The 15,298-nt window shown below is 43.4% G+C and overlaps 1 protein-coding gene across 4 annotated transcripts in view; it reads right to left on the reverse strand.

Moving 5' to 3' along the window:
• NIT1 (nitrilase 1) overlaps positions 1 to 15,298 on the reverse strand; it is a 696,241-nt gene that overhangs the window by 313,342 nt on the left and 367,601 nt on the right. For all 4 annotated transcript variants that reach the window (XM_069607184.1, XM_069607185.1, XM_069607186.1 and 1 more), the window contains one exon: positions 5,561 to 5,809. In XM_069607184.1, coding sequence (XP_069463285.1) covers positions 5,561 to 5,809 — 249 coding nt within the window. The remainder of the gene's footprint in view (positions 1 to 5,560; positions 5,810 to 15,298) is intronic.

The raw sequence follows: 15,298 nt of genomic DNA on the forward strand, positions 1-15,298 counted from the left end.
AATGAGTTGGGGAAAGATAACCGAACAATATGATACTTCTTGTGGGCTCTCTGCGCCTGGTTTGAGGTTTATTACTTGGCTGCGCAAGCCCAGTACGCGGGGCACTGGTTTTCCGACTCTGATGACCTTGCCCAGCTCAGGATAGAGAGGTACGAAGCATCCCCTACTGACCTTCTCTCCGTCTTATTTTCTATCCGCTATTAGGATACTAGCTCTTTTGACCCAGTTAAGACCACAGTAAATACGTGGGCCAGAATATTTAAAAGGCTGAACATCAGTTTACCCTACAGCAGCACTTCCCCCTTCTGGCGTTACCCTGGCATAGCCTCTACATAGGACTCTGCAATCTGGAACGCCTGAGACCCCAAGCTCAGCTAAAAATAGGTGACATGTTCCCTGAAGGGAATTTTGCGTCACTGGCAGACTTCATGACAAAACTAGGACACGGACCGTTGCGGTCCCTTCAATACCACAGAATGAGAGCAGCATTTTGTGGACGATTGCTATCCTTTCCAGATGAGCCAGAGACACACCCATTTATGACCAGCATTATGACACCTAACAAGGTTAATGGTGGAACCTCCAAATTGTACAAAACAATACACTGACCCATACCCCCTCTCGCAATAACATGAAAGGTGTATGGGAGTGAGACCTATGCTGGACCATTGATGAAATGCAGTGGGCCAAATACTGTCAATTTACCAAAACTGAGTCAACCAACGCCAACTTAAGATGAATCCAGTTCAAGATCATGAACCACCTGCACATCACCCCCAAACAAATAGCAAAATTCTCCCCCGACACATCACCTAACTGTTCTAAGTATTCGGCCGAACAAGCAGACACTTTTCGTATGTATTGGACATGTCCTCATATACTTGAATTCTGGAGGGAGGTGGCCGGGACTGTAGGAGATATCCTTGATATCCCCATTCCTCTTGCCCCTATCAAATACCTATTTGGAGACATTGGAAAGGTCCCTGTCAAGACACGCAGATTATTCAATGTGGCCTGTGCGGTGGCAAAGAGAAACATACGTAAATGCTGGAAAGCTAAAACTGCGCCCGCACTGAACTGCTGGATCAAGGACATGATATATGTGAACGAATGGGAAAAGTGTGGGCAGTTCGCCGAGGATATACGTTGGGCTCTTGCATTGGAGGAATTCAAGTTCTCTATGGTTTATGTTCCAGGCCCATGTAATATGGTGGCAGACTGCCTGTCCCGACTTAACCTGGAAGGGGGGGTCCAAAATCGATTACTGTAGTGCCCTCTACTTAGGGACTAACCAGTCCAACCTCAATAAACTACAAACCATCCAAAATAATGCCATAAGGGCAGCTCTCAATATCCCCAGATGGTCTCATATTTCTAATGCCAGATCTGATCTATGTTGGCTCCCGGTAAAACAAAGAATTGCCCTGAAAACTCTAGCCTTGACTCATAAATGCTTGGACAACAAAGCCCCACCTTACCTCTCCGCTCGTCTTACACTCCACACCTCCTCACGACCTACTAGATCAGCGCAAACTCACAGCCTAATCCTGCCCAGAATTAAACTCCAAAAAGCAGGTGGTGTGAGCTTCCCTGTCCTAGCTTCAAAACTCTGGAACACACTGCCTACCTCCATCAGAACTGAGCCTTTGTTCCTAACTTTCAAGAATAATACCAAATCTTGGCTGCTCACGCAAAATTTATGAAGCTCCTTCACCTAAGATTTGCTACCGACTTGTAATATATCTCATGTGTGTATATACTTTATAATTTAAGTGTATTGTAATTTGTGCATATTGTATATATTGTAACTTGTATCTAAGAATATGCGCCCAGTTGCCCAGGGGCCTGGCTGTGCTTTACAAATAAAATAAACTTCAAACTTCATAAGGAAGACTGGTCTATGATTGTGCACGTCGGCCAGGAATGTGTTTTGGATTTGGTCAAGTGATCTTAGGAGTGCAAGGCGAATGCTGAGATGGTTAAAATTTGCCAACTCTTGGAGTGCGGTTGGCCTGGAGGGACTGTAGGTGTTTGAATGCAGTTCAAAAAGATCAAAGCGAAGTTGTGGATGGATGGAGAGGGCTTGTTTAGGGTAGAAAAATTGTTCCCCTGAAGGGGATGCAAGGTCGCATTCTGGATATTGCTCATAAAGGGCATTTAGGAAGGAATTCTACAAAAAAAAAAAAAAGAGTGAGGGAGGCGTATTGGTGGTCGGGCATGAATGCTGGTGTGGCGCATTTAGTGAGGCATTGTGTACCTTGCGCATACAGTGACAAGCCACACGTGGCAACTGCACCTCCTTTGTGCCCATTGAAGTTTCCTCACAAGCCATGGGAAAAGGTGGTTTTAGATGTAATTGGTCCCTTGCCGAAATGTTATCAGGGGAAGAATTACATGTTTGTTCTAATGGACTATCATTCGAAATGGCCCTGTGTTGGCTGGTCGGATGAAACGATAGCCAAATCAGTTGTAGAATTCCTTGATGGAATATTCAGGATTTAAGGGTTTCCGTCCGTGTTGCTCACTGACAATCAGGCCTCCAGATAAGTGTTGTACCAGGCCTTTTAACACATGAAAATCTTGTAAATACAACAGCGTTATTATTTTCCTGCGTACATTTACGCACAGGTTTAGAGCAGAGGGCAGTGTAAAGGTCTGGTTACTTGACAGAAACCAGAACGCTTCTTTTGATTTATATCAACACGGATATAATTGCAAGCCATGGAGAAAAGCCTCTGAAACATTCTTTTCTCTCAAGGCTTTCAAAGAGAAAATGCACTCCATGATAAAAGAATGGTTTCCTTCAATTCAGCTTCTGCTGTGTTGTGTGTATATGCTCATGGAGCAAACAGAAGCACTGTGCATATTTATTTTCCTTGCATTTTAGGGTTGTATAATTAATATGATGGAAAACTCAGTTACAATTGAGAATTAATCTTTTGTAACAAATTATGTTTTTTTTCCAGTGAAAGCAAACCAGTATTCCACAATTTTATTTTTCAGCGTTCCTGTGCTGTGTACATAATCATCAAAATGCATGTAGGAGAATGTGTTCCACAAACGTAATAACTTTTTTGAAACCAGAACTCTTTGCTGTTTTGTTTCTAATGGGTGCTATTCATTTTCAGATTTTGTCATGTTATGGTTGCCTGTTGCATACTTTCCACACTCTTGCACCGGCAAATCACTTTTACACTTATCATTTTACACACTGTTTTTATAATTAGAGTTAAATTATGCGAATGTATGGTCTAGATTACATTCATTCAACCTTGCTGTCAACGGGGTACATTACTTTAAATGGTCAGTGATACCAGAGTGCTCAAGGATAAGGGATTGTCATTAGGTCTATCACAGATGCAACCACTGTTCAAAAACAAACAAATGAAAGTTACATTTGTAAATGAAATAGAAACTCAGCAAAATCTGTCCCTGTGATAATCCAAGTAGGTATTTATGTAGCACTTCATGCATCGTTCGTCCAACATCTACGCACTGTGATTATTATATCTCAGTCGATTCTCAGTTCACTGACCTCGTTGATGCGATCTGTTCGTGATCTGTAGGTCGCAGTTTTAAATCCCGCCAACTTAGCCTTTTATCCTTTTGAGGTCAATAAAGAAGTACCAACTTCGGATTGGTGATAATTGTGATAAGTTCGTTCTATGTACAGTGCTTTGCTAAAAGCGCTGTATAAATAACGATATGGTTGTGAGATTAGGTGTAGAATTTAGCATGGCGTCCTTGCCTGTTTGCACTGTTATATCATAACATTGGCATACCATTAGGTAGTAAGAGTTCCAGAAAATGAGGACTTTCATTCAATATCAAAAGACAATTCTGCTATCGAACCTCTAAACACACGATACAATTTAGGTCTGCTTTACTATGTAATTGGCTAGGTTTTCGTGTTTTCAACATTTAAATATATACAGGAGAGATCAATTGGCCAGTATTGATCAGGTGTATTCTGTCACAATGCAGAAGACTGCCGTATGGTAATGATTTCCTTACAGTTTTTGCACACAACAGCTGGATGTCACAAACATTTTACTCTCTTGCAAAGGAGAAAACTCATTTTAATCTCTTGAAATCACATTTACTCTCAAAGTTTAAAAAATAGGGAGTAAAATACTCCCACCTCAAAATCTTATCTGGACCACTGCCGACAATGGTGTGCAGTTTAAGTCTAGTGTTGTGGCCATTTACCTAAAGAGGGCAGCAGTGCACCTTGAAACGACGGCGTTGTACTGTCCGCACCAAAAAGGGAATGTAGAGAGGTCCAATAGGGTGGTGAAAGGAACACTTCAACTGCCCAAGATGGCAAATTTGAGAATTGAAGGGTTGATTCAGGACATGCTGTGGGCCTATAGGACAATGTCATACTCCACCACAGGTGTCACGCCTTTTGGGGCGCTGAAGGGCAGGAGACCGGTTGATGAGTTGTCTCCAGAGTGGCTCGGGACCTCAAGTCCTGTCAGAGTAAATAGGGGGGAGTTGATCAGCAGGGCGGAGAGATGCCAAGAAAGATATAAGCAGTGGTACGACAGTAGGAAGCGTGCAGACAGGGAGCCGGTGAAAGTGGGCAATTTTGTCAAAATAAGAAACCTGAGCGTGAAGGGGGCTGGAGATCCTTATCTACCTGCCCGTAGGACATTTGTGAAGGTCATGGGTACAGTTGTGTTGTTGGATGATGGCACCAAGTGGAGTCTTAAGCAGCTTGTGAGGTGCCACCAAATGGAAAGCAAGGCTGATGAAGGAAGTGGTGCTGGGCACCAGGTGTTGCCTGTTGGTGGTATCCCGGCTGGTGTATTTGCTGTTTGTAGCTCACCTTGCCATTAGGAGGGAGATGGTGGATCCAGTATTGTGACTATATGGATGGACAGAGTACCTATTGTGCATATGGGTAGCGGTGAGGGATGTGGGGTGAGTGAGAACATCTAGGTGGAAGCTACGGGTAGCCCAGAGGGGGCTCTGGAGGTACCAAAGGAGAGCAGCCTGGAGGAGGATGGTGATCGCCAGGCTGTGGAAGGAGACCTTGCGAGTGGTGCACGATGCCGACCAAGCAAGTTCAAGGACTTTGGGTTAAGCTTATTTGGTTAAGGGGGAAGGTGTATAGTGGGGTACTAGCCAACTGTGTGGCTGTATCTGCACCTTCCGGTACGGCAGTCACAGGGGTGGCTGTGCTGCCGTCCCTAGTGCGGGTTTCCCTGTTACATCCTTTGAATGCTCCTGGGTGATGCGCCGTGCAGGAGACGGCAGCAGGCAGTTGCTTAGAGGCACAGCAGGGATTTATTTAAGGAAGCTTAACCCAAAGCTTGATTCTCTCTTATAATTTCTTTAAATTCTTTTGATATGTAAATGGCGCCACCTACCATAAAAGGCTTTTATGTCTTTTCAGTTCTTTGTGACGCTCATCCGATTTATATTTACTTTGTTAGTGAGGGCCTGAAAGAGGAGTCATTGCTGCTATCTAAAAGTGTGCACATACTCAACATTTGCAACTATTACTTATTTCTGCTTACCAGGACTTTGTTTCATCGCCACACTCAATACATACCTGGCCAAATTGGTGTATCTCTGAATGAGGTCCCCTTTTAGGGTTTCTGACTGGTTTAGGGTCTCTTCTGTGCTTCTACCAATGTAATCGAAGGCCTCAGGGAGGAATACCATGCTGGCACCCCGAAAGGCTGCTTCACGGATCAATTGGGAGCAGGTGATGAAGTTCCCTTCTTTGTCTGGAGTAGAGGTCATCTGACAAACAGCAACCAGAGGCTTGAGTGGACTAGCGGGGATGGCCATGTTTTTCCTAATCATTAAAAGAAGATTTATCAGTTGCATATTAGGATAGGAGCATTAGATCATTCTAATAAAGCTGGCCAAGCCTGTTGAATGTTTGCCCAGAACCCGTTCATGTCCCTCACGTAGCACAAAGAATTCTTGCCCTCACATAACATGAAATCTCAATTGGCTTCATATATTTTGCTTCTGTATTTTTCGGTATGCATTATTTTACACTTTATGGGATGCATACCTGCATGCAACACTGAATATTCATACTCCAACCTCAAGGACAGCATATTCAAGGACGATTAGATGCATACCTGCATGCAACACTGAATATTCATACTCCAACCTCAAGGACAGCATATTCAAGGACGGTTCTTGAGATGGGCGAACCAGGCCATGTGCATCGGTACTGATATGTAAGGGCCACTGCACAACATCATCTGTTTGTTCTCAGGCAACCCATGCTGGTGTGTGGACATCAGTGAAAACAAGCACTGGCTAAGCCAATAGATCAGACTTAATAAATGTAGGTTTTGTTTGTCCTGCGATGAAGGACAGGCTTTAGAAAAAAAAATGGTACCATCTACATGCAAAAAGCCAGACCTTTGCCAATGCCCGTTCCCATTTCCTTGCATCTCATTTCATTTGCCTTTCTTGGTTCTTTCCAGTGTCACCCTTTTTTCTTAGGTACTTTCGTAGATTTCTTTGTTCTGTCTGTATTTATGTGATGATGTCATGGGTGATTGTGATGCCATGGTAGAGTGTTCCTTCAACTAGGTTTCTGGAGTGTCAGTTGCGACTGGCCTGCCTGGGTGGTGGGTGCCAGTGGGTCCATCTACTGAATGACTTAAAATTAAATTGTAACTGGCACTAAATAAAGAAGACAATATTTAAAAATGTACCTAATGGCTACTGATAAAGTTGATAACACGGGCACCGTGGATAAGCAGAACGATGTAATTTATTAAGTACAACGGAGCGAGCAACAGGCACCCAGCCCAGCTCAGCTCAAACTGAACAATGGTTCCAGAACACGGTTGGGTTCTGGAACCACATTAGAACATACACAAAAATAAACCGGAACACAAACAAAACAAATCTCCCTCCTTATAACAAACAACACCCAACAAACTTAGTTACAGTCATAGTCCTTAAATCTGATGGGAATCTTCCTGATCCTTCCGTTGGCCAATCCACCTACTTGAAGAATAGTCATAAAGTGGTAGGATGTAATTGTATATTTATTCATATACATATAAATAACTTACAAACGTTTCATCTATAATAATTATGTAACGACTATATACTAGTGTAAAAGGGGACATGAACAGGGAGGCTTCGTGTCTTCTTTCCTCCGTCTCTTCAACTGTCATTCTCGCCCTCCCCGTGTTCTAAATTCTATAATACGTTTACGTCCGCAGCTCGTGCCTTCATCTCGTGCAGGGTGCACGAGCTGTATGCACGAGCCGCATGCTGCTAAACACTACACATCCCCCTTCTTTACAGAACAAAGTATTGAGTCTATTTAGATTATCTAGTCCACATAGTCAGAGAGATATTTCTGTGGTCTGTAATTCCTTCCTGTTCTAGATTGCATCCTTTTTCCTCTATCTCCTTCTTCTCGCATCCTTTCTCCTCTACCTCCTTCTTCTGGCTGATTATCTGTGCAAGTTGGCAAGGAAGACACACTCAAAGAAATTCTGCTTCTAGCACCATTCCCTCCCCATTCACACTCATCATCTCTGTTTATGACTTCACCTCCGCTCTTACCTTCTCTCTTTCTCTCTCTGCTCACTTCTACCATATCATCATTTTTATTCTTCACACTCTCATCTCTTAATATCATTACTCTTTCGTTATTCCAGACTCTGCCATCCTGCGTTTTAACTGCATGTGAATACACATCTACTACTCTAACTGGTTTGGACCATTGACATCCATTTTGTCTCAGATTTGCTGGAAGATTTATTCTGACCCAACTCCCCACTTGAAACTCAGGCCTTTTCCTGAAACACTTTCTGTCATGTAATCTTTTATTATTCATTTGTCTCTGCATAATATTCTCTCTTACTTCTTCTACATTAACTACCTTCTTCATAAGCTCACCCTACATTTTTGTGTGGCCTTTTCTGCCCCTACTCAATTCAAAAGGAGTAACACCAGTGGAGCTGTGAGGGGTAAATCTGTGGGCTATTAAAGTCTCCTTAACAACTTCCTTCCACTCTCTCCATTTGCCTATGCTAACTTGATAGCATCCTTTATCACTCTGTTAAAGCGCTCCACAATCCTGTTGGTCTGTGGGTGGTAAATAGCAGAAAATGTATGATCAATGGCTCTGTCATTCAAATATTTTTCCATTTCCCTGGATTTAAACTGGGATCCATTATCTGTGAGAACTTCTTTTGGATAACCCTCTCTTTCACACAGTTCTTCCATGAATTCAATAACATTACGTGTAGTAACTTGTGGCAAGAATGTAATCTCAACCCATCTGGTTAGCATATCAATGACTACTAAACAATAAGTTGAACACCCATCGCTCCAAATTGGGCCAATCACATCCATAGCAATTTTACTCCAGGGACTCCCAGGGATCTCTCTCAACACCATCGGATAACTAGCACCCATGCATACTTTATCACTTTTTGAACAAAGGATACATTTTTTGACTTGATCTTCAATTTCACGATCACATACAGGCCACCAATAGGTATTCCTAATCCTCCTCTTTGTTTTTACGATCCCTTGGTGTCCTTCATGGCCCATCTCCATAATCTTCTTTCTCAGGTTGGTAGGAGGAATTATTTTGTCACCTTTCATTAAATACCCACTTTGCAGGTATAATTCTTCTCTTACGTCCCAGAATGCTTTGACATTTGTGCATATTATCTCATTTTTTCTCCACCTTCCTTCCTTGACCTTTTTCACTACTTCTAGTAAAGTTTCATCTTTCTCCATCTCATCATTCCATTCTTTTTCAGTCACGGCTTGACTTTCCACTACACAAACTAAATCTTGTTCTTCAACCATATCTTCAGCATCTTCAACATCATCTAAGCTAGTCAGTCGTGACAGACAATCTTCTGTAACATTTTTTGTACCGGGAATATGTTCAATTTTGAAGTTGAATTCTTGTAATCTCGAAACCCATTTCCTGATTCTGCTAGATACCTTATCTAGACCTTTGGTACTGAAAATCTCTACTAAAGGCTTGTGGTCTGTGTAAATAGTTAATTGTACTCCCCAGACAAAAGTCTGAAACGTCTCAGTGGCCCATTTATTTGCCAAAGCCTTCTTCTCTATGGTGGCATAGTTCTTCTCTGCTCCTTTTAACAATCTGGATGCGAATGCAACTACTACCTCTTGTCCATTGTGATGTTGTGACAAGGATGCACCCAGACCTACTTCACTTGCATCTGTCGTTATTATAGTCTTACCTCTAACGTAACTTTGAAGTGCTGGAGCTCGGGTTAAGGCTTCTTTAATGTAAAGATATTCCTTCCCACATTTCTTGTTCCACTCAAATTTCTTGTTCATCTTTAATAGGTTTCTCAATTCAACTGTATGGTCTGAAAAGTTTTCTATGAATTTAGCATAATATTCTGCCATCCCAAGGAATGTCCTTAGCTGTTCCTTGTTGTCTGGCACATTCATAGATTTGATGGAATCTGTCAGATCTTTCTTTGGTCTGATACCTTCTCCCGATATCACATGTCCCAAATATTCTATTTCCTTCCTGTTTATCTTAGATTTGGTTTTACTCAACACCATCCCAGCTTTGTACATCTCTCGTAGAACTCTATTTAGTCTCTTAGTGTGTTCTTCTTGATCCTTGGCATATATCAATAAGTCGTCTTGAAAAAAACACTACTCCTTCCATGTCACCAAGAATCCTTTGCATAACTCTTTGAAAAACAGAAGCCGCTGAAATTAACCCAAACGGCATTCTCCGAAACTGGTAGAGTCCTTCTGGTGTGATGAAAGCAGTTAAACACTTGGAGTCTTCGTGTAACTTGATTTGGTGATATGCTGCCGTGAGGTCTAAAGTGGAAAACACCTTCGCCGGTCCTAGAGTGGATATCAGTTCCTGTATATTGGGCAAGGGATGTCTGTCTGGGATCACACACTTGTTCAATTCCCTCATATCAACGCACAACCTTACTTTTCCAGTGGTTTTCCTTACTATAACCAACGGCGAAACCCATTCCACAGCATCAACCTTCTCAATTATGCCTTGTATTTCCAATTTGTTCAGTTCTTCTTTGACTTCTGTCTTGAGAGCTAAAGGTACATTTCTGAGTTTCTGGGCAATGGGTCTTGAACCATTCTTGAGTAATATGCGGTGTGAAAAACCTTTTAAACACTCAATCACATCATCTCTGAATATTTCATCGTTGACTTTCCTACTATCTTCAACATATGTACCGTCAACTTGATAAACTGCTTCATCAGCATTTGGATCTAGTCGCACTTTGAGTAGTTTTTGATGGGTCCAGCTAAGTAATGCAGTTTCCCCTCTCTTTGAGACATAAATGCGACCACTCGCTTGTCTGCCTTTAAACTCTAATTTAGCAATAAACCATCCAATTAAATCTATTCTGGCTCCAACATACGCTTTAAGTCTTACATCTGCTTCATGTAGGTATTCTGGACCACATTTCTTCCACATTTCTTCTGGTATAAGTGTGTACTTGGCTCCTGAGTCTGCCATCATAACAACCGGTAAACCATTCACAGCAATTTGTGTCTTTGGACTTTCAACATGTTCATCTTCATCCGTGACCATGAACACACGCTCCTCTTCTTCATCATCATTTCCAATCCAATTCGAATTTTGTTCTTCACTCGGGTTGATCCTGCAACATTTGGCTATGTGTCCTTTACCTCCGCATCACCTACAAATCATTTTGAGAGCAGGACACTCTTTGATGTTTGCCCAATGACTTGGACTACCACATCTGTAACACCATCTTTGTCTGGATCTCCCCCTTCCGCTCTGTGTAAGCTGTTCTTTGTTTTGGCGATCTCTTCCTGATGTAGGCACTCTGGTTGATTCGAATCTATTACTCTTTCTGACTTCAATTCTGTCAGGTCTCTTCACCATCGTGCGATTCCTGTACACTTCCTCACCACCGGAATTTCTGCGTTGCAAATTGTAGTAATTTGAATGCATCTTACTGTGATATGGCGCCATATTCTTCTTCTTGTTGCCTCTTACCACTCCTATTTCATCATCTTGGTCTGGTTGTACAGAACTGATCGATGGTTTGACAGATAGATCTTTCATTCTGTTTTCTAAAGTGGACACACATGTCTCGGTGTGCTCCACCTCTTTGGCTAATCTTAGCACTGTGTCAAGAGTAGCATCATCTTCGGACCATAGTCTCTCCCTAACTTTGCCACTTCTGCACTCGAGCATAAATTGGTCCCTGATTCTTTCATCAGGTTGTTGATTAAACTTGCAATTGCAGGCCATTTTCCTCAAAACCGTGACATATTGTTCCACAGATTCATCTCTCTCTTGGACTCTTTTCCCAAACTTATATCTTTCTAGGATGGTACTCATCTTTTTGTCATAATGCTTGTTAAGTTTAGCAATAGCTATTTCGTATCCGTTCATGTCCCCTGTCTCATCATCTGTTAAATCAGGTAACTCTTCAAATGTCTCTTGTCCAGCTGGACCTAAACAATGTAACAATAGAGTTTTCTTCCTCTCTGTGCTGTAATTTGCCCCACATACAACTTGCGCATAATGCTCAAAAGCTTTAAGCCAACGTTTCCACGGAAGTGCAGGTTCTCCTACTTCTGGCAGAAACATATGTGGTGGTTGGACTCCTTGCATTGCCATGTTGACTTGAGTGGTTAATGATTCGTGTAATTACTGAATATAGAAATCACTGTGAGGGGGAAGAGCAGTGAGAGTCTATAAAGATTGTCAGTTGAAAAGAGCTACTGCGAGGAGGAAGAGTGGATTAATGAGGATTACCTATCTCACTTGAAACCTGGAATGATAGTACTGATCCTTATGAAATGTTATTAAAATCCTCCCAAATGCTTGTGAGAACCTTTATTTATAATGTATGAGTCTGTTTTGAGAAACTGCAGAAACTTAAATAGCACAGGTGCTTCAATGCATACAAACGCGTGTCAGTTTAGCTTATTTTTTTTCTTGAGTTAGCAAACTCCTCTCCTTCAGCTTTCCTTCACTCGACGTCTCAATGTCAATTGCACAGCTGGTATTGTTTAGACAGCGTGTGCGCAGCTCGTTAGTGTTGACCGGCCCCGCCTCTCCAGGCCCTTCTTATATTACGATCCGCCTCCTTTCCAACCGGCGGTATCGAGGCGAGGAGGGTGTGCAGCCGGATATGGGCAGCTGTCGGGGAGATAACAGCTGAGCGGCGGGAAGTGATTAGGAGGTTTGGTTTCCTCACAGGACTGCCGTCGGAAAAACAAATTAAGCGGCAAAGTCCATTATAGTGGCAACTCTCTTCACGCCATCACCCAACACCACACCCACCACATTCTCTTTCTGCTGCACCTCATCACTCATACCTGCACTGCTCAAGACCAACCTTCCCTTAGACCACATCCCCTACTGCCCATTCCTGCGCTTTAAATTTAGCTGCATTATCAAAGACACCCTTGTATTGACATTGTGCTTTCTCTATCAAATTCATAATTCCCTTGCGGTCCACATCCACACAGCCAAACAAACCCCATCCAACCTGGACACAACTTGGTGGTAGGCTGATGCCCCTTTAGTGACACAAACGGCAAGACTTTGGTGACCGAATTAGGCGTGATGCAATAGCTCCACACTATCTCCTGTAGAACCTTCGTCCACGACAGCCCAAACCTCATGGCCAACTGAATACCACCCTTCAAGAATCTGTTTGCTTTCTCCGCCAACCCATTTGCTCTGGGATGGTACAGAGCTGTGCGCGTGTGGCTTATACCAAAATGTGATAAAAATGTTCAGAGCAGAACAGGACCCCATTATCTGTAACTATCTCTGAAGGGAAAACTTCCCTGAAAAACTCATCCTTAAGAACAACAACAAATCCACTGTGGTAGCCTCTCTCAAGGCCCTCCATTCTAACCCATCCCAGTAGAGAAGCACCTTTCTTTGGCACCAATACTTATTTTATTTATTTTTTACATTTGTATAGCGCACAAGGCAGCCCCTAGGCATTGCGCTGCTGTTACTTGTAGTACACTTAGTTACAGGAACAATCCCTATGTTGGCCAAATACACTCCCTGCCCTTATAGCTCACACATCCATGGAATCTCCCCCACCAGGTCTATCGCGCTCTCACCATAGCCAAACAGTTGCACCTGGCCCAGAGACAGGTCCATCAGGTTCTTATTCAGAGTATATTTGAAAGTATCTTCTGACACGATGTCCACGGTGACGCTGAATCCACCTTCATCGACAACTTATGCCCATCTATCTGGAAATCATCTACTGGGCCACTTGCTCCCTCAGACAGTACAGAGATTTCGAAAATATGTTGTGGCTGGTCTTCCAGATTAGGGTTAGTTGAAGAATTTAATTGGTCACCATTGCTCTTCCTCTGCTCCACAATGCTGATTGTTGCTTCCTTGCACATATGCGCAAAATGACCTTTCTGTCTGCACTTACAACACTCGGCATTTCTTGCAGGGCAGATGCACTGTTCGCCGCATGTCTGGGATTCCCGCATCTGAGGCACTTATGTCACCACCATTCTTTCTTTGGCCCGGGTGGTCGACTTCTTTGAGCTACTGCACATATCTCTTGCCCCCCATGTTTCTCCAGTTTCATCTTTTTCGTGTACTGGGTGGTTTGTTCAATGCCCCTCCTAAGTTCCACCGCCTGCTCCAGGGACAAGTCTTTTGCTAGCAATTTCTCTTGGACCCTGGGGTTATTGGTGCACCTGACTAATTGATCCCGGATCAAAGAGTTTGTCAAATCCCCAAAGTCACAAGTATGGCTCAGTGTTCTTAATGCAGCTACATAAGTCTCTACTGACTCTGCAGATTCCTGACTCCTCTGGAAAAACATATGCCTTTCAAATGTGACATTCTTCTTGGGTTCAAAATGTTCTCCGATTCTTTTAATGGCTACAGAAAACTCATCTAGATCTCCTGCTCCCTCCTCCGGCAAGTTTGAAAGTCCATCAAACACACAATGCCCTAAAGGACCCAAATTATGAAGTAATAGAGCCTTTCTCCTTACTGGAATGAACCTATCCACACCTATGGCAACCAGGTAAGTCCCGAACATTCTCCTCCATCTCTCCCACCTGATTGGTGGAGACCCAGGTTCTGCTAGAAACAGGGGTGTGTGGAGGGTGGGGGGGATGGCTGCTGCCATGATCAGATCTGGACTAGCTGTGCAGTGGAATTGCCCACTTGATGAGAGCAACTGTCTTTTACTGCTTGAGAAATTATTCTGTACTGCAATCCAGCACTATATTGTGTGAGTGTCTCTTTAACGCTTGCTCAAATGTCACTTTCACTTTACAGACGAGCCCTTGCTCGCGTTATGGCAGCAGCACTGCCTTTGTTGATGGTATGCAACCGGCATCTCCGGCTTCTTTTTGCAGATTTCCGCGACGCGATGCGTAACCCAGCAACGCGTCACAATGGCAGGCACTCTGCGTCTTTCCGCGCACGCGCCGTGCGCACCATAGTTGCTTAATAGCCCACGTACGTTGGACAGATGTGCACGCGCCCAGGGCCTCAATTTAGGGAACTGGTCCCCGGCCCCGTTCCTAGTGCTGCGCGTTCTCTCTGACCTTCTGCAGCTGTGGTGCCTGTCGCTCCTTTTCCTCCACAATCCTCTCATACCGGGGACTCACGTCAGCCTCAGAGCAGCCGGCCGTCACCTCTGCATCAGTCCCTACATTCCTGCTCCAACCATCCTCGTCGCCACTGATAAAGTTGATAACACGGGCTCCGTGGATAAGCAGAACGATGTAATTTATTAAGTACAACGGAGCGAGCAACAGGCACCCGGCCCAGCTCAAACTGAACAATGGTTCCACAAGACAGTTGGGTTCTGGAACCACATTAGAACATACACAGAAATAAACCAGATAACAAACACAACACCTGCCTACCTTACTGGTCATTGAGGGAGCATTATAACACTGGCAACAAGTGGTCCATGAGACGACCATGAAACATACCAAACAGTGCTAAACTGAAGGTGTGGTTGGGGGAATAGCCCGCATTTGACCCACAACCCCTCCATAAAAGAAAATTCATGATCCAGAGCAGTAAAGATAGGAAAGAAAAAACATGCTGACTTTGTGAGTGGTAGAGAACGGAAGCAATGCTACTGCATAGAAAGAAATGAGAGAAGAGTTGCATGGAGCATGATTAGCTCTGATGTTTCCCCAACTGATGAAAAGATCTGATCTAAAAGTGGCAGTTGAAGAAGTAGTGTGGTGTAGTATTTGCCTTCACATGTTTCAGCAGTGCTTGTTAGGCCGGAAGGATAGCTCAGGGGCAACAAGCTTG

The sequence above is a fragment of the Ambystoma mexicanum genome, chromosome 1p, assembly GCF_040938575.1.
Source record: "Ambystoma mexicanum isolate Mex_15411 chromosome 1p, UKY_AmexF1_1, whole genome shotgun sequence".
Classification (NCBI taxonomy): domain Eukaryota; kingdom Metazoa; phylum Chordata; class Amphibia; order Caudata; family Ambystomatidae; genus Ambystoma; species Ambystoma mexicanum.